This window comes from Pseudopipra pipra, chromosome 9 (assembly GCF_036250125.1).
Source record: "Pseudopipra pipra isolate bDixPip1 chromosome 9, bDixPip1.hap1, whole genome shotgun sequence".
Taxonomy (NCBI): Eukaryota; Metazoa; Chordata; class Aves; order Passeriformes; family Pipridae; genus Pseudopipra; species Pseudopipra pipra.
In genome coordinates, this window is record NC_087557.1 from 4288585 (window position 1) to 4312424 (window position 23840).

A 23840-nucleotide genomic window follows, 5' to 3' on the forward strand; every position below is an offset into this window, starting at 1 on the left:
TAGTTTTACAGTATATTAACCCATCAGACTGGGTGCTGTCATAGAAAATAAGAAATCCCAATGCTCACCCCCTACATTACAGCATGGCTACCAACATCCCTCTGTATTTTTTTAGGGCTGGGTGTGTGCATATGTATGTCCAGTTGTTAAGCTCCAGGAAAGAACACCAGTTCCTAAACCCAGCTCTCTTTATGGAGTAAAAATACATATTTAATTAAATAATACATTCTTTATTCTCCTACAGTGCTTGTGTTAGTGTTTCAGTGCCTTAAGCAAAATCAAATGTGTTGTATGAGAACTCTGACTTAGGCATCTCTGCTAAGGAGCAAACACAAAAGTAGGCAGTTTCCAAAAAATACCCGAACTTTCAGCTCTGAAATACCTTGGTGTGTTTCAATTATGTATCTGCCAACATGTGCAAGGCTTTAAACAAAAATATAAGCATTTATTCTAAACCAAAGCACCCCTTAAGTTTCTTTCTCCAGCCAGAAACACTCAGTGAGCACCCTGCTCCCCAGACAGCACGAAGTGTTTATCCATGGATCCATGGAAAGCCTGAAGCAGCCCAGTGCCAGCTCAGCTCCAGAGGTGCTGCAGGCAGCCCCCTGCCCACGCTGAGCCCACTGCAGCCAAGGCAAAGCCAGCACAAATTCTACCTGCTCTGCCCACACGGAAACACAGCTGGGGCTGTAGGGGGGAGTCAAAGCAGACGTGGGACTACCATCACTTCCTTGGGAATGCCTGGGAGGCTGGCACAAGTTCTTAACACCCACCTGCTGTACAGAAAAAGCCAGCAGAAGTTAATGTTTGATGAGGAGCTTCAATCACTTAGCTACAGTGCTCACCCAAAAATCACATTACCTAAAAATCAAACGCTTTTAAGAGTTCGTGTCTCACTAACTTCCTTCACTTTCATGTTAGAGTGACTTGGATGCTTAAATAACTGTAAAGGTTACCCAACACCTACTAAAGGGGATTTTACCAGGATATAAAAGTATCTCTTGCAAGCTATTATTCCATAATAACCACACTGCTCTGTACAGTGTGGGATCTACACCATCCAGTACATAAGGCTGTGGAAGGTCAGTAGAACGTGATCATTGTACAGATGTCATTAAGGAAACTGAGATAACCAAAGCACATCACAAATTATGCCCCCCCAGCTGAGCAGTCTGCAAGCTCTGTCTGCACCTGAAGGGAGGAAATGAGCTGGGAAGTTCTGTTTTATCTCAGCTCCTTTTCAAGACTGACCATACATCGTGTACTATCATTTTCATTTCCTATACAATGGAAAACTTACATCATCACGTAGTGTGCAAATAAAACACAGTCACGCAAGGAGGTTACGCTTCATCCCTCTCCTTCCTTTCCTTTATTCCCACAATACAATTTGCCTCTCTCCAGATATGAATGCTTTTCCTATTCAGCCAACATGTGTTTTGTCCCCCACCCCTGCTGCCAACACTTCAATTACCAATCTCTTTAATCCTACAGAAGGCAAATATGTTAAATTTTAAATTTTAGAGTCACATTAAGTGCTGAAGTGGCCTCTATTTCTGAAATACAGTTTAACTGCTTGTAGAAAAGAAGCATTTCAATAATCCTAAAATCCCAGTAAAAGCTGGCAACCTCAGACCTGCCTGTGGCTGGTCTCGTACTACAAGACAAAGATAGACTTGAAAGGACCCACACTTGAAGGAACTTTCCCACACAGGAAAGGGACAGGAGAGGATTACACCCCTGAGCATCCTACCTGAGAAGCTCCTGGCAGGCTCGGAGGCTCCCTCACCGAGGCAGCAGAGCAGCCTCCCCTCTTTGCCATAGCTGCTGGACTGGAAGAGGACTGTCCCCACGCTCATGATGTGCTTCCCAGCAGACAAGGAGGCTGTTTGGCACGACAAATCCTGGGCTGCCACTGCCAGCACAAAGGCCTCCACGAGCTGCTTGCAAGGCTGGGGCCAGTGGGAAAGGAAGTGCTCCCAGGAGGGCGAAGGAGAGACTGGGAAAATCGAGCTGTGGGTTAACGTGGTTATTAGCTGGGATGAGGGTGGAGCTTTCCAGGGAATGCTGAGCAAACAGAGGATGTGGGGACTGGGCTGCAAGTTGAAACGATTTTGAGATGAGCTACGGAGACAGAGTTTTGTTCCACTAAGAGTTAGGCAACAAAGTGTTTGGGAAGAAAGCAAACAGTTTCCTTGGAGAAATTCCTTTGCACAAATTATAACACGGATCATCCGTTACGGGGACCGCCCAGATTGATTCATTTTTCCACTCCACATAGCATTCCTGGAGCACTGCTTACGTGAATCAACAGGAGAGGATGTTAGTGAAAACACACATCTCAGAGAGGTACCAGCACTGAACACGTGAATGCTCTTGGATGTGTCAGGATTTTGGAAAGACGCAGAAAGCAAGGCCCATACAGTGCACCCTGTCTGAGTCGCGTATTTGCTCATTAGTAACACTCAGGACAGCTCTCCAAAAGGGCCCCATCAAATTACCTCTCAAAAACCCAAGATTTGTTAGATGAATTCTTTAAAAGCCCTAGCTTTCCAGCAGAGTTGGTTTGTATCAGCACAGGCTCCTCCAAACAGGTGGACATGGGAGGGTTAACGAACACTCCCCATGGCAGTCTCTCACCTGGGAGGGTGGTGGGCCTGCAGAGGGGTATAAAAGGGGGCAGGGAAAAGGAAGTCAGGGGTTTGGTCTCTGCAGGGGAGAGGAGCTGTTGCAGCCCACCAAGGCAAGAAAGCAGCACTTCTGTAATCCATGAACTCCGTTCTGTGAGAAGGGCAGCTGTACCACGTGATGAGGACACAAATCAGGCTAAAGGTAGGCAACCTGGCTTCTTCCAATTATTTGTATTTTCTTAGGCTGTGGATGTGGAAAAAGAGTATATGGAACTGTGGATATGCTGTGACGATGAGGAGCTGCTTTCCCCATATGGCTTGTGACAAGAGTTATTTCCCCTGCAACCAGCATCTAATGTGTGTGGAAAAATCAACTAGACGTAGAAATATCTTAGGAAGAACAGTATGCAGGTGTCCTAAATTTCTGCGAAGTGGGTGACCTCTCTTCTTTCTCTTCTAAAACCAAGCTCAGTGAATCCTGCAGCATGACTACCCAGTACCCAGAGGTTGAGATGCCTTTACTTGAAAGCTCCCGGGCTTTTCTCTCTTTCCCTCTTTGTTTTGCTTATTGCAGTTTACTGTTTTCTGCCCTCTTATTTGGTCCAAGTACTCTGAATGACATTGGTACTTGCACTAAGCTTAGTGTATGTGTTAATACACAAAGAACAATCAGAATTTGTAGAGAAAGACAGCACAGCCTTAGAAACACGTGGATAAGTTTTGTGACAAACACATTTTCATCGGAAAAGGTATCAGGAAAGGGTATGTATGGATTTGTGGCTAGATGAATAGCTGTAAATAACCTTAGCTAAAATATCACATTTACTTCTTAGTTAAAATACAACACATGAGTAATTGGTATTTGGAACAATTAAGGATTAGCAGAAAGTTAGGCTGGATTAATGTAACTTGCAAATATCCCTACTTGTCCTATCAATTTTAGCCTCTGTCAGAGGAGTCTGTAGCCAAAGCCTAGTGGTTGGCTGGTGTGTTAACAAGCTCCTGATGGGAATCACGTAGTTGCCAGCACTGGCATAATGGGTGAGAGACATTAAGTTTCCTGCAACAGGGTAATTCTGTGCCTGCACCCTTCCGAAGGTGTTCCCCACTAGAAAAGACAGTGCACAGCAGTCCATAAGATCCTGTCAAATGCACCCAGGCAGAAGAAAATCAAGCATCTTTCTGGCTTCTAGATGAGCATTATTTCTTTTACAACTGATTTTCCTAGATAGCTATTTTATGCTGCAGGCCATCACTCTGACATCTGCATCCACCACATCTGCATCCTGTTCCTATTCCCTTCACAGTAAGTGCACAATATAAAGTCTTAGTTCTAGTACACTCAACTTCCTCGGTGGACGAATCCACCTTTCAGGCACAGCAGCTCTTCCCAGCTCCTTACACTGTTCCCTGTGGTGCCCTTCAAAGCTGTTTCCTGAGAGTGGCTACCCTTCCTGTACGACTTAAGTCATCCATTTAGAACCATTTTTCTAGTTCTTCCAGCAGTAGGAAAAAGTTGAATAAAAGGAAACCTTGCTGACTATGCTACTTTGAAATGCATAGTTCAGGAAGCTACTAAAAAACTTGCTATACTTTGAATTTCAGAACCAACTGTCAGTGTCTCTTAATCAAAGAATAGAACATGCAAATCAAAATATAGCTCTGAAAAGGATTTGGTGTTGTTGGCCACAGGGCAAAGTGACTGGTTTGTCAATGGAAGGGAGAGAGACAAAGGAAGGATTATAGGGTAAATACTGGTCCTTGCAAACAGTCTCAATCTGATATATTAGTGTTTTACATCAAAACACCACAGGGTGTCTATGTCTGTGTATATACACACACAGTGATCTTCTGCCTTCTCCCACGCCCCTTTATCCAATAGGGACACTTGAACACAAGGCCACCCAGAGTCTCGCATATGCCATTTATTTCACCTTATTTTCACCACTGAGTCTTTAAACTAAATTCCAATATAAATATCCATGATGCTACTTTATAGATAGACTCATTTTATGAGCTTGCTTTTAAGGCTAGCAAAGAACAGGCCTTGGTCAACTCAGGGCAGGGAAAGTAGACCATCAGGTACATAACAACTACTGGTATAATTGGTATTTTCCATTTCACATTCAAAACGTACATCATGTTGCATCACTGCACTTTCAGATCTTTAACTGGCTTGTTAGTGGGAGGACTTCTGCCTTAATGAATATGAGGAAACAAAACTGATAACACAGCAGCGAGTGGGTTTCCTATTTTGCTGACACGATTGGAACAGTATCAAGTTCTACAGCAGCCTTGTTTCTGAAGCCAAGTCTCAGCGCTTCCTACTAACCAAAAATACCCAAGACAAACTACATTCTGAAAAGCAAACCAGTGCTGAACAGGCCAAGTTTCTGCTGTCTAATAATGTGGTAGCATGGAAGCAGCGTGAACTTCCTTTACCCTGTAACAGACTTCACCCTTTACCCAAAAGGACCACCTGGTCTTTCTGCTGACATCTCTGTGGCCATGAAAAACACCAGTTTAAAGGGGTCAGACAGCTCACATATGGCTTTGGTAAAATGCAGGCACTAACTAAATGCCATTCCTAGGTGTTCCTCTCCAGCAGCAACGAGACTCTTAATAAGGTGGTTTGCTGGAGCAAAGCACAGATCCATAGTTAGTCCTTGGGCCTCCCACGGAGTGGGGCAAGGCTTAAGTGTTGTAAACAACCCACTGAGTAAAGCCAAGAAATACAACTCCGAGCCAAGAACTTGGGATGGGCAAGGGATGGGTTTCTATTTATGGTACCAGTCTGGGAGAGACAGAAAGGGAGGAGACTTCAGAGTCAGTGACAAAATTGCATCATGAACAGCTCATATGATATAAAAGGAAATATTTCAAGCCAAGCTGGTAGCACTGTCTTGCCTCAATTATCAAAATATATCTGACATAGAAAAGGTTTATAAAAGTGGCCTTTGGTATCAGAATGAGAAATATATGGAAGAACCTAAAAGTTCTCCATACACCTCACCTGTTAGGAACAGATTTATTTTGCAACTTCATAAAGTGCTGATACAATGGTTAAAGCGGTGGGTCTTTACCTAGGAGATGTATTTTTTGGCTAGCTTGACATAAAAATCCAAGGGAAAACAAGGTTTGGGGGGTTGATGTTACCGAATTTTAGTCAGTAGAAGGAGAGACAAATTGATCTCAATTGATTTAGTTACACCAGTGTATGAAGAATTCAAGATGTTGTCTGTCTAGTGAACTTCACAAGCTGTTAGTTATGTTGAGATTTCAAAAAAATAAGAAACTAATGTTGATAGAAAGAACCCTGTCTTCTGTTTTCCTGGTACCAGTTATCCCCTCCCTTTGGTATTAATATTATCAAACAGAGGTGTCCCTCAGCCCATTTCTTTGCTCAGATGTCAGTGACACAACCATTTTTCCTGTTATCAACCTAATGCAGCACTTCCCTATGTCTTCCTCTAGTAATTTCTGGTAAAGAAGTAGCTTTCTGGTGCAGAATCCATATGAAATAAATCAAGCTTAAGCTCCAAAGTCTTCACTAGAAAATCTTCATTCATTCCTTGAATGCAAGATGCGTAAATCTCTTTATAGATCAATGTATAGGCTGTGAGTGAACCATCTACTGAAGCACTTGGTAGCTTTTCTGTTTTAAGAGAGAATATCCAAGTAGATGAAGTATTGATTGTGTTCAGTACAACACTGTTAACTCAATTGTCTGGCTCTCATTACCTTTAAGATTTTCTATCCTCACAGAACTCTGTCAGGAAGGCAATTCTGGGGGAAATGCAGCCAGCAAAATGATGCAGGGGTTTAGATGCATTTAAAAAACGCTTTAGGGTGAGGAACTCATGTGAGCACAAGAAAGCTGAACCTAACAGTTGTTAAAAGGTACAACAGACATATCTTGTAGCAGATATTAGGAATAGTCAGAAGCACCAGAATCCACCCACAGTACCAGTCTGACTCCTTTAAATGTGCCTCTGGGTGAGGAACCAAAACCCAACAGCACCACAGATAATAAAAAAAAAACACTTTCTCAAAGAAAGATATTTTAATGTAATTAAAATTAAGTACCAAAAGCTACGAATGTAACCTCTGCAAAATCCTAAATATTGCATCAAAAGGCTTATTCCCTTAATTACTAAGGATTTTCTCAGCTCCTATAAAAGAACGCCAGCTTTACAACTGGGAGGATCTAGAAACAAGCAGAGACACCAGCAGCTGTTGATGCTCTGGCTCACATACCTCTTTCCATTGAGTACTGAAGTTCCAGTCTCTTCCTCTGAATCCTGCCTACAGTGGACAGCACCTACTCCCCCAATGATGGCTTTAGAGAAAGGAGTGCAATGAAGGAACACACAGACTTCAGAGGTGACTGGGAAACTGTAGCTCAAAAGTCTGTTTGACATTCTTTCTGTGTCGTGGCAAGTTCCAGTAAACCTCTCCAGTGTGAAGGGTGAGGAGGATTAGGTCACCCAGTCCTTCTCCAGGAAAGGTGGGATGGCCAAACATGACAGCTTAGAGCAAGTCATTGAGCACTTTTTTTAAATCAGTACTTTGGGAGAGAAGTTGCTTAATGTGGATTACACTTCACTCCGACAGAATTCCTGAGGAGTTGTTACTACTGGCCACATCAAAGCCAAGATATTATCTACTTCTAAGGAAATCAAATAAGTAGCTATTTACTCCCAGTGTTAACACAAACATTTGAAGTAAGAGCTCTTCCACAGAAAGACTCCTTGAAAACATGGCTCAGCCAATCCCTAAGGCAGCAAGAAATATCCACACTTATGAAGTTGAGCTGGCAAGAGGTTTATTTTGCAGATGTAACGCACCAACTGACCAGACCTTTGAGCTATCATGACATAAATGTCCAAACTGCTTTCCCAGTGACATAACTACTTCTTATTGGAAGTCTTACAGTATATTAGGTATTCTCCTTAGACTCAGCACCTGGAACAATGACCACATTAAACTGTTTCTCAGCTGCCTTTCTGAAATTTATTTTTAGCCTTTCCAGTTAAAGGGAAAACTTTGAAGGAGAGGACAGAGATTAACTCATTGACTTGTCATCTCAGGAGAGAAAGATAATGTCAATCTAACAGCCCAAATCTGAGCTGATGTCATATCTTGAGGCCCAAATTAAGTATTTTGCAAGTGCCCTGGGCAGGCAGCACTGCTTACCTTTTGGAGGATATTCGGAGGGCAGAGCTCCCCAGGTGAGCTGATACAGCTTCAGTTTCCAGTACATGAGTTTAATTTTTTAATGGAATCCCAAAAAGCTTGTTAGCACAGATGCAGTTTCTCAGTTCCATCCACCCACACCGAATATGCAGCAACTGCCAAGGCTACACAGTACTTCTGTTTGAAAAAAATTCTCCAGCTAAAAATAAATCACCAAACTGTCAACCTCATTTGTCAGCAACCAGTATGCTGTTCAAACCATCGTCCACAGCCATTTTCTTCTCTTGAACAAAGAAGGGGGGTCCTTTTTAAAATATTTACTTCATTTGACTAAAATACCCTTGTGATCTTGCCTCCTTTGAAATATATTTGTCTTAGAAAATAAACCAGCGTTTCCTCTCCTCCAAAAAAAGCCGAGCTTTAGCGTGAATACTTGCCCAAAAATTGCATGCTGTGCTGTTAACTTCAGAACCAGGAAAACTCCTGATGTGGATGCTTGGCAGGAGAGCCCCAGAGTCTGGCTGAGGGAGGTTTAGTTGTCTTGCTCCTTCTCAGCCCTATGGGCTGATTCCCTTTGTGGGGGCAGCACATGAAGTCAGAGAAACAAATCCATGGCACTAAACTTAGCTCCTGGCTGCTGGGCCACTTCCCGTTGGGAAACCCAGACACTTGTCATTGGCTCCACGGGCCAGACAAGGGGCTCCATTCACCAGCCCGTTCCCAACAGCTGCTGGATAACCAGGGAAACACGAGCCCCGGCCTCTGCACAGGGAGAATTCCGAGCCCAGCGCCGACAGCTTTGCAGTTTCAGGCTGTGTCACTGCATTTGCTTTTCCAAATCTAACAGCAGTGCTCAGCCCTCGTGTGTCTGAATTCAGTATTAAGACAGGAATGTACTCACTGAAATAATGCCTTTGGAAAACCCTTTTGGGTTATGGCAGAATTACTATAGCTCTTAGGGGTATTGTATGCGTAGTTATTTCTCTTCCTTAAAAGTAATCAAAGCTACAAAAAAGTCACTGTTTGACTTGATGGTGTAGAAATAAAATCAGTTTTATTAAAAAGAAAGATAAATGTAAATGAATAGACAAAGATTATGAATAAGTTAAGTGGAGCTGGACTGAGAATATTTATCAAATTTAGTAGGTTTGACATGGATATTATCCAGTATATCTGGTATTTTTAGAACAGAATAATAAAAGAAAAACACTCCTCCTAAAAAAGTTACTTGAAGGGAGGTAAGGCTAGCCAATATATTAAACTTGAAGGAATTTTAAGCAGCTGAGATACAAAGAGAGAAACATGCATTTTATCTGTCTACTACTAAAGATGCTTTACATCTACTGTTAAGTCAGGCATTGGGATTATCTTTTAGGAAGTAAAGTACTTCTTGATTGTTAATATCCAAATTATGGAACATTTAAAGGAAGTATGACAGGACAACCAAGTCCTGCCCCTCGGATTTAGCAGAACACTTCAGAATGTCAAATGTCAGCCAGCTGACCACTGGGATTCCTCAGGCACACAGCCACCACCGTGCTGGGTCACACACAGCCCAGCAGCCTCCTGTCACCGCTGCCTGGGGAAAGGGTAATGATGTTACTCCAGAACACCTCCCAAGCCTCCAACATGTTGCAGCTCCAGGTCTTTCTGAGCCAGAGCTGGTGGTGGTGTAGTTAAACTTCCTAAGAGGCTCCTTCCCCTCTCTTGCCCAGTTGCTGTCTGAAGCACTGCAAACCAAACTCGCCCCATAAACAATCTCCTGCTGCCGTGTTACCAGTAACTCAACTGCATGGTGTGGAACAAAGAACAGGCTCTGACCTGCTCTGAACAGGACACATGGTTTCATTTGACCATCCTCAGTCTTTACAGGGCAAATCCTGAATGCTCACTACCTGCTGGTGCCATTCCTGCAATTTGTGATTTTTATAAGCCTTTATCTCATTCTGCTTCAGCCTCCTCCCCTCCAGGCTGAAGGGTTCTCTTAGGCAGTCTGATGTCGTTGCCTTTGGGCACCTTTAAACATCCCTCCTTTGAGTTTCTCTAGCTCTACCACCCACCCCTCCAGAAAACCAGATCAGAATGACATGCAGGACACAAACCATAGCTTTGTACAGTAGCACAACTACATATTTTTCTATTCCTAATGCTCTGCTTTTTGGACTATGGTTCTAAATGTTGTCATGATTACCTCAGCTCAAAGATTGGTTTCTATTTCACACTGGGAAGCTCAGAGCTGAGTACCTCACATACAAAGCCAGAACCATTTTCCTCTGTGTCCCACCTTCTAAATGTTCATACTGAATCCTGGACCACTTCTCCAACCTGCAATTTTCTGCAAGTCTGTCTTTAATTACTTATTAGCAAGTTTACCACTTGCCATTTGCATTCTTCCTCTTCACATCATTTGTCATAGCCTGATAGCAGCTTTTAGTTAAGAAACAGGTGAGTTGAAAGAAGGTTAGAAAGCTGAGTAAAAGACTTTATTCCTATTTGAGAGTTGCTTCATTTCTAGCACCTATTCACTAAGCAAAACCACTGATATCTTCCAACAAGTTATATCTACAACCTGTGCTCAGTACAGAGCATGCTGTGGTTAAATCAGCAGACACTGCTATCCTAAGGTGAGGAGCACTTAAAAAAGACAAAAATGACTTTGCAAAGAAAACTGCTGAACTAGAAGACTGGTTAAAGAAAGTATAATTGGCTCTAGGGAGAAATAAGCCAGGAGATGGGAAACTTGACTGTGCCTGGATGCTAACAGAGCAAAAACATCCCACAGACGATGTTGTTTCTGCTAATTTGTTTTCAGAGCAGTAAAAGAAAAGCAAACAAAGTACAACAGTGTGGAAAGGAGTGACTTAATTTCCCAGAAACATTAGGCCACATCTTTTGACTAGGTTAATGATGGCCATCTCAAAAAGCAGAAATTGCATGGAAAATGCTTAGAATAACCTCAAATTAGGCTAGCAAGAAGATCAGGCTACAAGGATAGAATCTGATCTAAAGATAAATAAATATCATAAAGGAGGTAGTTGCAATTTCAGATTTATCTAATAATTTGTCAAAAGACAAATTCTCACAAGAGCTGAGATCTGTTGCCAATTTACAGTGCTAACCTTAAAATTAATGGTTTGGTTTTCTATAACACTGCCAACATCCCCTCCTTGTGCTGGGGAAATATGAAAGAGGAAAATAGCTGTATGGATTTATCTAGGATAATAATGGGCTGTGAGGCAACCCTAACTAAATTAAATCCCATTTTATAGAATTGGCACTACAATACCTGTTATTCATCTGGAATAAGAAGAGGCAGACAGTGTATATTGTAAGAGTAAGGCAGGCTTTTCAGGCCTGGATTATGCACAGTAACTTACCCACATGGGAAGATCAGCAATGAGAGGGGAAGGGAGCAATGCTGCCTTAGCCCCCTCAAAATGCAAATACTCAAAAATCAAAACACAGACAAGTGTTCTTTTGGAGTACTCAGTAAGGAGGTTCAAGAGAGTATACTCCCCTGATTTTAGCAAATCTATTCCTCTTTTGTTCTGGTTTTCATCTGTTGCTTGGAGGTTTATGAATAGAAATGCAAAATGACAAGGAAGGTATCTGCCACCAGCTAAAAAGATCCAGCAACTAGAAAAACCAAAGAACATTATCTCATTTTTGTCACTTCCTTGCCACACAATTCCTTGACTGATTTTTTTTTTTATTTTTTTTCTTTTCCTGTTCAGAGGGTGAAACAACAACTCGATGTTGACACACTCAGGGGATAGGACCCACTGGTAGTTATTTAAAGAGCCTTCCTCCCACTTAATACCAGCATAGCTGTCTGAGACGTCTCCCCCGCTGCCAGGGCGGTGGTGGTACGACAGGGATGCTCAGAGGATTGGTCAGGGCATTGTCAGCTGCTTTTAACTGCAGCGACTCAGCCTCTGGAACTGCTCCTGCCTTGGGGTGCCACCTCCCCCAGTGCTTAATTTAGCCTATTTACTATCTATATATATTCTGAGGGAGGAAGGAAGAGGGAAAGGGCTGGAAATTCCCAGTGGGAGGTGTAACATTGCGGCTCACTCAGCGGTTCGTTTCCTCTGGCTCTGGAAAGCACGGGTTAGTTCCTAAATTGCATTCAGGTACAACATCGGTTTTTGTGGATTACTGTGGAGAGTAAGATAGATGCTTTTCCAAGGAGTAGAGCACATTGCCAGCTAGGAGGATGCACCAATATTACCTTGTCTTTTGTGGCACTGATAAAAGATTTTACACCTGCAGCAGACAAGTAGAAATGCACAGAAACTGCCAGTCAAGTTGACAGGAGTTATCAGTGATACAGGGCATGTGTGGATAAGAAAAATATCTCTTAAAGACATAAATCAGAGAAATCAAGCCATTCATACAGCTCATCAGAGTACTTGCAGCCCACAGGAGGAGTAGTATCCGTACTCTGCTATCACTATCAAGGAATGGGGAAATCAATGAAGTGAAAGATGACTTAACCTAAACTGGGAAATAAGATCTCTGACAAAAGAGTATTACTGCCTTTAGTTTCATGGCAAGATTTTTGCCAGTTGAGCCATACAGCTGCCTTAAAGGAGGTATGTAAAACTGCTTAATTTAGGAGTGTTGTTCTAGGAAATGTAAATTTTGAACTGAAATTGAGACTTAAGTCTGACTGTGCCAACTTACTTCCAGCATCCCCACATCTTCTGGTTTGCAAGGCCAAGAAAGGTCCCTTTATCTTGTTCAATTAAGATATCTTTTTTTTTTTTTCTAATTCAACAGAGTTCCACCTCATTCCTTCTTCCTCCCACTCCACACAAAAACATTCCCAGTTGTTGCTGGCCTATATAGGCTGTCAGGACAGCTGACTGCTTGGATTACACAGGGCATATTGTATCCTTTCAGGAGCCGGCCACACCAAGTGCTTCCTTTGGGACCAGGGCTCACTACTGGGCTGTACCAGCACACCAGGTGCTGTCTTGAAGTTGGAAATCCCAAAACAAAAGGCAGTCCTGCATGTGCCCCTTTTAAAATATTTTTTCTTGAGCCTTTTAGAGTACAAACCTACTGCAAATCAGCCACCTGAGCCACCAAAGTCATGGTGAACTTGTCCTCAGTTCTGACTTTGCCTCTAGCAGCAGAGGAACAGGATTCTGCCTTCTCTCTTTCGTTTTTCCAGGTACTGGAAACTAAAGCTGTTCCCAAGCTTTTGGTAGCTTGGCAGAAGATCTTACAGTTGCATTTTTACTATTTACAGTAGTTACCTATGGCAATCCTGTATTCTAAAGACATTTAAATATCTGTAGCTCTCCTCAACACAGCAGTTAGAAAGCTGAACATTCACCATCCCGGGCAGATTCTGTTTCCAGCCAAGGGCTTCTCCATCTCATCTTTATGGACACCTCTTATATGGCACTACTGCAAGACAGTCACTCCCAGCTTCCAGAGATGCCACTAAACCCTGCCTTTTAGGGCACTTATCTTTTGGAATTCGACCCTGCTGTGACACGTCACTTAACTTGCAAATTTCTTAGGAAGAAGTACCCTTGAGGCAAACTACAACCTCAGCCCAAGAGCTATTCTTTGGCAAGGCATGGAGCATCCAGAGGCAGATCCCATTAACTCCAGACTGCAAGCTGCTGTGCCTTTCAGCTTAGAAGGACTTAACAGAATCATAGACTAATTAATATTTGAAAGTTATTTGAAGGGTCTTTAGAATTAATGACATGTTTCCTGCTCATCTACATCATTGCCACAAACAGTCTTCCTGCTGCTTTCAAGCTACTTTAAGCACTTAAAAGTCAATATAACTGAGCTGCATCAGCTGTTTAGAAGTAACAACCTCCTGGGTTGGTTATGGAACTGAGCAGGTGCCAAAACTGTCAAAAACAGTGAGAGAAATGAGGCAAGGAAATATGGACCTATTATTGCTTTGAGATCCAAGTCTCTTAAAATCTAAAATAAACCACAAAAACAAGCATAACGATGTTAATTTTTTATAAAGCCTGCATGGTCAGCCCCTGAAAAACTGAACCAAGAGTTGAAATTTAGAAAACTGGAAGCACCCAGCACACCTAAGCTCCTCCAGCAAGGATGCTGAAGCTCCTGCATGATGCATCAGCAGAGACTGTGGGGCCAACACCCCTTAAGGTCATGCTTTCATCATGAACTGTGCCCCAAAAAAGGGAAAACCACTGAACAGCACACAAGTCAGTGACTGATGTACAAAAAATGAGAGCCTGGAGAACATCCAGCAGAGACCTGCATGGAGCAAGATTTTTCATTTTCACTGAAAAAAAAAAATGACTAAATGAAACAGGCAGGGTCACACCTCAGATTCTGACGCCAGAGACTGAGTAATGGCAAACACCAAATTGTCACGATCAAATGCAGCAAGTGAAATGAGCCCTCAGAAGGTCTGACTAATCTGAGATGGCATGTCCTCTTCTTAGTAATGTCAAACGTGACTGTTCAGTGACACATGAGTATTTGAATTAGGTCTTATTAAAAAACAGTGGAACATTACCAGGGTAAGAACTCCATTCCTAATTACTAGAGAAATTAGACAAGCAGATTAACTGACAGAACTAAACTCTTTTGGTGGAATATTGGTGTCATAAAGCATTTGGTTATCCAACTTTTAATTCCCACCTAGCAGTGCAGAGCTGCTGTTCTGGGCACTGGCTTACCATCAGCTCTTCACTGCAGGTGTGACCATGTCTAACATGGTACAAAGCCACCAAGGCCAAGAACTCAATGAGCACTGAAGTATAATATATGTTAAAAAAACACCTTTAAACCAGATAAGTCCAGTGTGGTGGGAACAAACTCCTTTTCTGACCAGTTTTCATCCATTCAGCCTTATCATATTTTCATTCAGATGAGCAGGATACAAGTAGGTTCTATCCTGTATAAGTTTAGTTCAAGAACAAGTATTTCCTAAATCAGCTCATAACAGCTGTCCATCAAAGAAAAAAAAATAATGCAAGTATTCTTACTTTGAAAATTCCTGGTGAGTCTTTTGGAAATTTTGTATTTTTGAATATTTTTTAATATTGTAGGCAGATTATTTGTAAGAGACTTCACACTACTGGTACTGTTACTGTTGGCCCCATTAAGGGAAAATTACATTATACACAATAGGCAGATGTTGCAGCAGCAGAAGTGGAACTAAATGACTCACTCAAATAAATTACATGGAATCTAATGATTTTACTTCTAAAAGCCAGGGCAGGGCTTCCTACACAGTGACAGATAAAACAGAATAATGGGAAAACTGACAATCTCGGCTTTGTTCTTAATACACGAAGGTGGCTGCTGTAATCTAAGACAAATACATAAAATACAGGTTGTTCCTTTAAACTGGCAAAGCAAATATTCAGGTCTGGGTGTGGAGGTCTCACAGCAGCTTTGGTGGGCCCTTTGCCAATGTTATGAGAGCAGTATATCACGTGAGGGTGGTACCCTACTCTCAGGGAAAAAATACAACTGGAAAAATCAGCGTGTGCAAAAAAAGGTGGAACTTGGGCAGGGGAAAAGGGGAAGGAGAACTGAGAACATGCTGGTAGAGTATAGAGAAACAAAGGTCTATATAAGCATTATTATGTTTAGAGGGTTCAGGCTCAGACCATCAGAACTCTACCTCTATAAAGACATTAGCATTACCCTGACAACCTGAATAGGGGTGTGTGGCCCTTACAACCATCCTTAGAGATTTATGAAAAGAAACACTTTGAACAACTCCTAACTTTATGAGTTAAGACTCACAAACTGAACCTTGTGCAGCTGTTGAGATTCTTCTCCTGTTTTTGTCTGGATCTGGGGTGGGGATGGTTGTGGAGAGCACAGGCCCTGGCAGACACACACAGACACTCTAACAGTGCAGCTGTCTCCCAGGCACACTCCTCCAAGGACCAGGCATTACTCCCTGGAGACTGGGCCTGAGGTGTGCAGGACTTTGTTCACATTTAAAATTCTACCAAAATTCTACCATGAGTGCTACCATACAAAGCTGAGAGGGGACACACGTCACCTGTGTGTCTGTGTGCCTGCTCCTTTAGTCACAAAGACAGTCAGGAAACAGCAACATGAGCATCTCATCCCCAACAGTGAGGTTTTTCTAAATTCAGATCATTGTTCTCCAGATTTGTGACAAGATGCAGTGATGTTTTTCCAATGAGGATATGTATTCTAGTAAGACTTATTTCCAAACCCTCTAGCAGGTAACCATCTCTCCTGCTTAGGTGTCTGCAACTAAATGGTAAGATCCACAACTTTTGCTGAAACATTTTATTAGTAATTTAAGGACAGAAACACAAGACAATGTGTTAAACCCCAAGATTCTGCCGAGGCTGTACCTGTTTTGTGGTGACTACCCTCCCTACTGCCAACCATGCTGTACCCAGCAGGAAATGCCTTTTCTCAGACACATTAAATTCACAGCCCACACAACATTCTCAGTCAGGGCATGCTAATATTATGACTTGATACTACATGGGATATTTTTGTAGCACTTGATATATTGAGTGGCTCACAGTTTTGATATTTTATCCTCTTGACAGTCCTACAGAGTAGTAGGGTAAAATTTGTACTATGCAGAAGACCTAGAGCAAAGAAAAAGTCATTTGCAAAGTATCAGACTGGAAGCTGTGGCAGAGCAGGGCTCAAACTGGTGTTGATCAGCCATCCTTCCTAAAGTGCAATACTTAGAGCTTTCATTACAAAACCCTTGCAGTGTCTAACTAATAAATAACACTCTCAATCAAAGACATATAAGACTGAAAATAGCTACTGTCTCGACAAAACTCCTACTCCTCCTCACACTGATGAAGCAGGATTAAAATAAACAGCTTTAAGTTCAAGCATCAAAAAAGGGAAGAAAACCTGTCACAGGGCAAAGCATAATAGAAAGCCTCTAAAGTTAACTTGGAAAGGAGAGCATGGGCCCGTGGAAAGGGTGCTGCATCCACAGCTTTGCTGCATAAACCATCTTGTGTGCTCATGTCTCACTTATCTGTAGGATAAAAGTCTTTCTCTTATAAACTTACTATTCTGCCAGTGGGGAAAAAATTAGACTAAATAGCAAACTACTACAGTAAAGAGCTTTCTTAGCTGCAGGGATTTTTACTCATGCCAATATCTTTATATGTATTTAAACAAAGATGGTACCTTCATAGGGAGAAATCATTTCCTCCAGTTTTTGCATGTCTGTATTCCTGGTTCTAGAGCTGACATCCTTTATCAGCAAAGCCATAGAATTTGGGAACAAACTGTTTCCCTTAGAGCAGACAGAAAGACACTTGCATCATCACCTGTCTCACTTTCAGGACAGATATGGCTCCAAACAAAGACACCAGTGGCTGAGTAAGAATGCTAAGTGCTTGTAGGAAAGGAAATTGTCCTTCCAAGTTAGTCACCAGCACCAACTCCTGGACATTCAATTCCATTTCCCTTTAAGCCTCAGACACCCTTGTTTCACACACTATTTACCAGGGATTGACACTTGTTCTCAACACATGGGACTGCTTATCTAATTTCTAAAGTCCCTGGAGGGGTAACCTTCACTTTTGGTACCAGGGCAGTTTATTGCATACACCCACATCTGCTTCTCTAGTAACAAACCAAAATGCTGTATCTGCAATAGCTTTTATGGTTTCCAAAATTACAAGCCAACTTCTCTGCAGGCTCAGGGGGTAACTGTGATGAAGAGTGTCTTAATCTTTCTGTAAGAGGAAACAATAGAGGGGTGTATGTAACAAAGCCAGATGACAAGGCCTGAAATGCACATAAGATTTCAACCTTGTATCAAGTTAGGAAAGTTTGGGCTAGAAGAAAAGGGCAACTACAGCACACCAGAAGTCATGCCTTTGCTTCTGCGTGATGTTTGTGCAAGATAGGAAGTCTGCCTTGGTTGTATTTTAAACAGGTTTTTGTATCTCTTTCTAGCAGTCTGGTTTAGGACTGATTAACGTGTTTATGGCCTTTCACTGACTCCTATTAAAGGAAATAAGTGTTTTCCAGCAAAACACAAATGCGTCCCATTTGAGTGTAACTACCTCACAGCTGAGCAGTCAAGGACTAACCACAGCGGGGTCAGCTGATCCTAGTTTTTTGCTAATTACATGCCCTTAACACCAGCTTTGGGATCTCTTTGCAGAGATCCTGTCTCCCAGCCAACAACCCAAGTGCATGAATGCTTACTGCAATTCACTGTGTTTGTATTGCTCTACTGCTAAACACACAAAGACATTATTCTAAAGTTCTCTCTCCGTCGTTAATTCACTGTAGCTTCAGTCTCTTTACGGGTGTTTGAGAGATAACATCCAACAAAGCACAGTGCTTTGAGCTTCTATTTCAAGTCCAACAATTAACACAAACAGCAACCATCCCTCGGACCTATTACCGTGCCAGGAGTGTTTCGAAATACAGGCTAGAGCCACATCAAACACACTTCTCTAACAGCTTACAGGATGAGGCAAGAGTGCACTCTGAATATTTAATTATTTCATTTAGCCCGCAGACAGCTTTCCTGTGTTTGTTTATGCCGAAGTTAAGCCTAAACAGCTCCATAAACCAAGCGAGCGTTATTGCCATTTTACAGACGAGAAGCGCACAGAAGCAATGAGAAGTGACTGTTAATTCGAGGGCTCAGATTACCTAGTAAAAGTATCAGATTTAATGTCTTTTCAAGCACAAAAGGCTGTCTGCACACTTGCACATAAACAAGTTGGGAAACTTCTCTTGCTGGCAGACAACTTTATCTCGGATAAAGCCCAACAGAAACAAAACAACTAAAAAGGAAGCAGTCCAACTCTCAAAGGCAAAAGCAAAATAAACATGTATTCTGATACATCCTAATACAGCCACATCTGCCTTTTGCTGTGAGGATCCTGCCTGCCTTCACGAACCAACACCTACTTAAAACACTGTAACACGGTGATGTTAAATAGCACACCCCACTTTTCCTAGCAGAAAAACTTTTTAGCAATGGATATAAATTAAGGCACCGGAGCACCCTCTCGCGGCAGGCTGGAAATTGCTGGAAATCAGCTGCAATTGATCCTTTTACCTTCTTAGTTTAAAATTTTAAAACAGTTTCAAACAAAGCCCGGGCTCCCCAGCTGTGCCCAGCACGAGGCCACTCACCTGCTGCCCGCTGAGCACGCGGTGTCCCAGAGCCTGCTTCCCTGCTCCCAGAGAACAAGGTGAGCTTTGTGCAGAGAGGGGAAGGCTGTCTAAGAGGCTCCTCGCAGTCAAGTGCTGTTTTGTCCAGGAACAAACCCCCTCCTGGCATCCCTCACGTGTCTCGGCCCGGTGTAGCTGTTACTGCTGCTGCAGTAACCAGTACCCAGCCCTGGGGATATCAGTGCCCCGGGGGGGACAGGACAGAACCAGCACAGCTCACCTGAGACTAAACAGCCCGTAATTCCATTGCCTTGAGGCATTCCAGCTTCCACAGCGAGTACAGCACCAGGGCTGAGCCCCCCACCTGTGGCAGAGCAGGTCCTGAGAGCCCAGCTGAGCATTATTGTAGAGCCAAGGCTGCACCCAGCAGCAATTCCAGGCTTTGCCACCACCAACTAAAATGAGACTAAAGCATTTTATGTAGCAGAAATGGCACACGGAAAAAGCCACTGCACCTCTGCTATCACTGTGCAAGCTTGTGTGCGGATGGGAAGACACATACCAAGTGTCATTCAAATTTAGCTTAACCATTTAACAACAAAACAGAGGAAGTTAGACAGATTTATACACACCAAAATAAGAATTAAAATTTCTGCACAATGCCTCAGACAACCTCAGACTTGACAGACTTAAACCCTATGGCCTCTTTCAACTTCTCAAAGACCATTGGTACTTTGGACTAGATGCAGGAATCACAATCAATCACTGATGTAGAGGGCAGTGACCTCTTTAAACATTTTACCCCTGAAGAAATTTAAAAATATTTACTTTTGGTAACCTAAAAGTGAAAAAAATTTCTGACAAAACAGATAGAACAAGGATTAAACCTGCTAGACTTCTGTCTCACAGGATAGCTAAGGCAGGCCTCCCAAATCATCATTTGAGCACCTACTGACTTTGCACATCAATCCCAAGGCATCTAATACACCTCTGGAATAAAAAAATTATGTAAAGTGGGTTAGTTGTTCTTCTGTAGTTTATATCAGACTCAAATTTATTAGATTAGTTAAAAAAAATAGATCCCAGTTTCTTCTAACATGAAAAATCAGCTCATAGCTGTGTTGCAACTTTTCATATCCACAGGGGTTTTTAAGATCCTGAATTAAAAAAAAAAAAAAAAGCTAAATATAACTCAAAACACTAGCACTGCAAGACATTATATACTGTTTTCCTATTTATGCTAAGGATCTTCTGTAGATAAAGCCTTTTTAATCTCAAAGTACCTCTGATTTCTCTGTTTACTCTTGGGATTAAAAAAAAAAACCACAACCAACGCAAATGAAAATTATGTAAAACCAACAAATACAATCCCAAATAACAAGTACACAATTGATGACTAGTGAAAAAGTATTGTGTTGTGCTTCACTGGGTAATTAGGCCAGAGCACAGGTTTCACATCGGTATTGATTACACAGGCTCTGTTCATCCCTCCCCAAGCTGTTCCCATCTCCCTGCCTCAAAAAGAGATGACAAAACCCCACTCAGGAGAAATCACAGGAATCCCCTGGGGCTCGCAGAGAGCTGGTTCTCACTGTTTATACATGTTACTGCCACAAATTATAAAGACCATTGTAGCTTATCAATGCCAATCCAAGCCAGTGAAAAAGCAGGTTTGAAAACACACCAGAATTGAGTGAGATCACTCAAAGAAACCATTTTCAGAGCATCTGTTCAAGGTCTCACCTATACCCCAGTCTTTATGCTTTGATCAAGTTGCCACTGTAAGAGAACTTTTGAAACACAGGCTCAATATAAGACTTGACTTATTAATAACAATCTTCCAAACAGCACACGTAGGACACTCAGTGATTTACAGTTCAAGCTTTAAGAATTTACTATTTTAACTTAAGCACTTTAAATCTGAGCCCAGGAGCTGCCAACTATTAGGCTATTTTTATTTGCCAGTTTATAGATGAAAAAACTTAATTTACAAGAGAAAAGGAACCACAAATTGGCTCTCAGTAAAAGGATACTATTTATCTTTCAGTTCTACTGAAGGGAGTGGTGGGCATAGAAAAAGTATTAATACTCAAACCTGTCTTCTAAGGAAAAACTACATTAAGCACCAGGAATGAGTAAGTCCATGTTTATGCAAACCAGCTCAGGTCAGTATAACCTTGAGTTCTGCTGTTCTCAGTGACTAAATGGAGGAAGGAAGCTATGTCACTATTTCAAAACATCTTCAAGGTTATTCAGATTTCTTAGAAGAGCCCATTTCCTTCTTCCTAGATGACATAACTTGTATCAATTTTTAAAAGTTTGCATAAACAGACTTTATTTTGTTGCTAAACAGTCACTATAGTTTCATTAATTGGCCAGTTTTGACATATTCGGTTGCTGGATGGGAAACAACACTTTAAAACTATTTCCTATAAAACTCCTTCAAGGCTAATTTAAATAATTTTTTCCAGCTTTCTTCTATTATTGAGTAAATTTCAGGAATACTAGTATAGCTGTATCTTCTCTCTACTTCTGCTCTGGGCTTTCCTGAGCAGCAGCAGCAGCACAAAATTGATATTCTCATCAGTCGTGCAGCCTCCCACGGGTTTCTGAATAGCAGCAGTAAAACTGAACAGTCTTGTTAACTCCCTGACACTGCTGGTTAGCAAAACCAACTCTGAGCAGCAAAGGCTTGGACATAATCTTGAGAAACTGAGCTGACCCTGTAAACTAAGGAAGGCCTCATCATATTGATTTACACTCCAGCTTGGGTTTGAAGGGTTATCTTCACAATCCAGGGGCTACGAAATTAGAAGGTACAAATATTTTGGGGCTTTGTCTAGAAGACAGATCTGTGCTCTGTAAACACCTTTTAGACCCCTGATATTTAGGGTTAATGTAGGAGGTAATACTAATCTACTTGGATATGACAATATTTGAACAAGCTTCTACCCTGGGCCATGTTGGAGCGTGCACAGATGGGGAAATGTTTCTCCACTTTGCAATTCCTGTCCGTTTTGGTGTGTTTAGTGAGGCCCACTGCTCTCTGCAGCCAACTTTTCCACAAATTTATGAGTCTAATTGAACAGAGAATCTGAAAACCAGGAATACTTCGTGATCAATGCCAAATGCTCCAATATGTATAATATTAATATCATTTAGCAAATACTCACATGATTTCTTTCAACCACAAGCAAGCCTGACACCTGTTTCAAAATTAGCCATGGTGATCTTAGTTGAGATGATGACAAATAGGAACAGCCAAGACATACTTGATGCTTTGTTGTTGGGATTATCGTGGGAGAAAGGAAGGAGAAATAGACTGGGAGGTGCACAGGGTCACAGATCCAGAATGTTCTTATCCTCCTGAACTCTAATTTGATTCCTAATTTGACCCAAAAGCAGCAGGAGATGCTTCCTATGTCTTTGCCATATATACTTCTAATAAGAAGAAACTACTACAGTTTCACTTTGGTATTAAATAATAACAAAACCAAAATCCAATCCAGCAGCATTATCAAATTAAAGGATGAGGGATGCGGAACCGTCCTATAGAAAAATGAGTGCTCCTTTTCTTACATTATTGTAGTCCCAATTGTCACATCACCATTGTCACAGAAAACTTCCAAATTAACATAATCGAAGCTCTAAGTTCATTAATAGGTTTTTTTAATAAAAATATCAGACTAATGTTAAGATCCTAAAGACAATGTTTGGGTGGGAAGGACAGGAGAAGAGGAAAGGAATTTCTTGAAAAAGTTCAGTCTTAAAAGAAGTACGTTTAACTGGCCTTTAAAGAGCACTAGAAGACTGAAATAAAACCAATTTGATTTTTAGTGAAGTCTTTGTCCCCCTCTCAAAAAAAGGCAGTTATTTTTGGGCTGTTTTTCAGAATGCCTGTGCTGATTTAGCTGATACTGAAAGCCACCTATTAAAAAGTTAATTTATACCCAGCTGCAGACAAGCAATTGCTCTGGGAGATGCACATGTCTTTATGGAGAGCCCACAAAGCACATGCAACTTCCTAAGCAGATATGGGTAATATAACTAAGCTTTGTTGTTGTGGTTTACAGTGTTACCAACAGGAAGCCTCAATGGTTTTGTAAGTGTCACTTATTCTGGGGAGAATAATCTCTATGGGTAATACCAAGATCAGCCTTTAAAATAAAGTATTTCATAACCACAAAACCAGAGAAATGTGAGGGATGATGCAGTAATGGTGAGAGAACTTTACACATGACTTCAGACCCAGCAAGTCAACGGTGTTACTCCACTCAGTGCAAGCTTTTGTTCCTTTCCTGCTGTGCTGAAGGTGCTGCTGGGGGTCCAAACAACTAGGAGAAATATTTATTTGTCAGTAAATACTTTTCTGATTGCTGTTAAGGAGAGAACTCTAAGCCTACACTGCAGATTCACCTGCAAAGCCAGTCCAGGGGCCATTTGCAGTGCAAGCTTTGCATCACTCGTAATTACATGCTGGTGAAAGCACTCCTAATGGTTTGGCAAGCAGGGATTTGGGATATCAGACTCTGAAACAGTTAGAATGGAGGTGAGGCTTTGGTCTGTAGTCATCCATCCTTGGCTTTCTGAAATACAACCAGATGAAAATAAGCTCAGCACGTCACTAGACAAAACCCGACTGTATTACTTGTAATAACTTCCACACACATCCCTACTGGAGTAAGTGCAAACTGCTGTCTCTTGGCTTATATTAGCTGGATTTTGATACAGTTTCTTATGAGTGTGAATTAGTCAGCTGTCAGCAGTATTTACAAGATAGTTTACGGATAGTAAGTATATTGGAAACATTAAGCTATGACAACTAAGAAAAACAGGCTACAATAAATCACAGTAGCAATTGGCAAGCTTTAGCCATAAAACAAAAAAGTA

At 41.7% G+C, this 23840-nt stretch overlaps 1 protein-coding gene across 3 annotated transcripts in view; it reads right to left on the reverse strand.

Annotated features, from left to right (window-relative positions):
* Positions 1–23840, reverse strand: part of ABL2 (ABL proto-oncogene 2, non-receptor tyrosine kinase) — a 46573-nt gene that overhangs the window by 17026 nt on the left and 5707 nt on the right. Inside the window, exon 1 of one of the 3 annotated variants that reach the window (XM_064664169.1) lies at positions 7827–8837. The exons of 1 other annotated variant lie outside the window; for it this stretch is intronic. In XM_064664169.1, coding sequence (XP_064520239.1) covers positions 7827–7893 — 67 coding nt within the window. In that variant the 5' untranslated portion in view covers positions 7894–8837. Of the gene's footprint in view, positions 1–1753; positions 4185–7826; positions 8838–23840 lie in introns of those variants that run through there. One more of the 3 variants, XM_064664167.1, reaches the window with a different exon arrangement.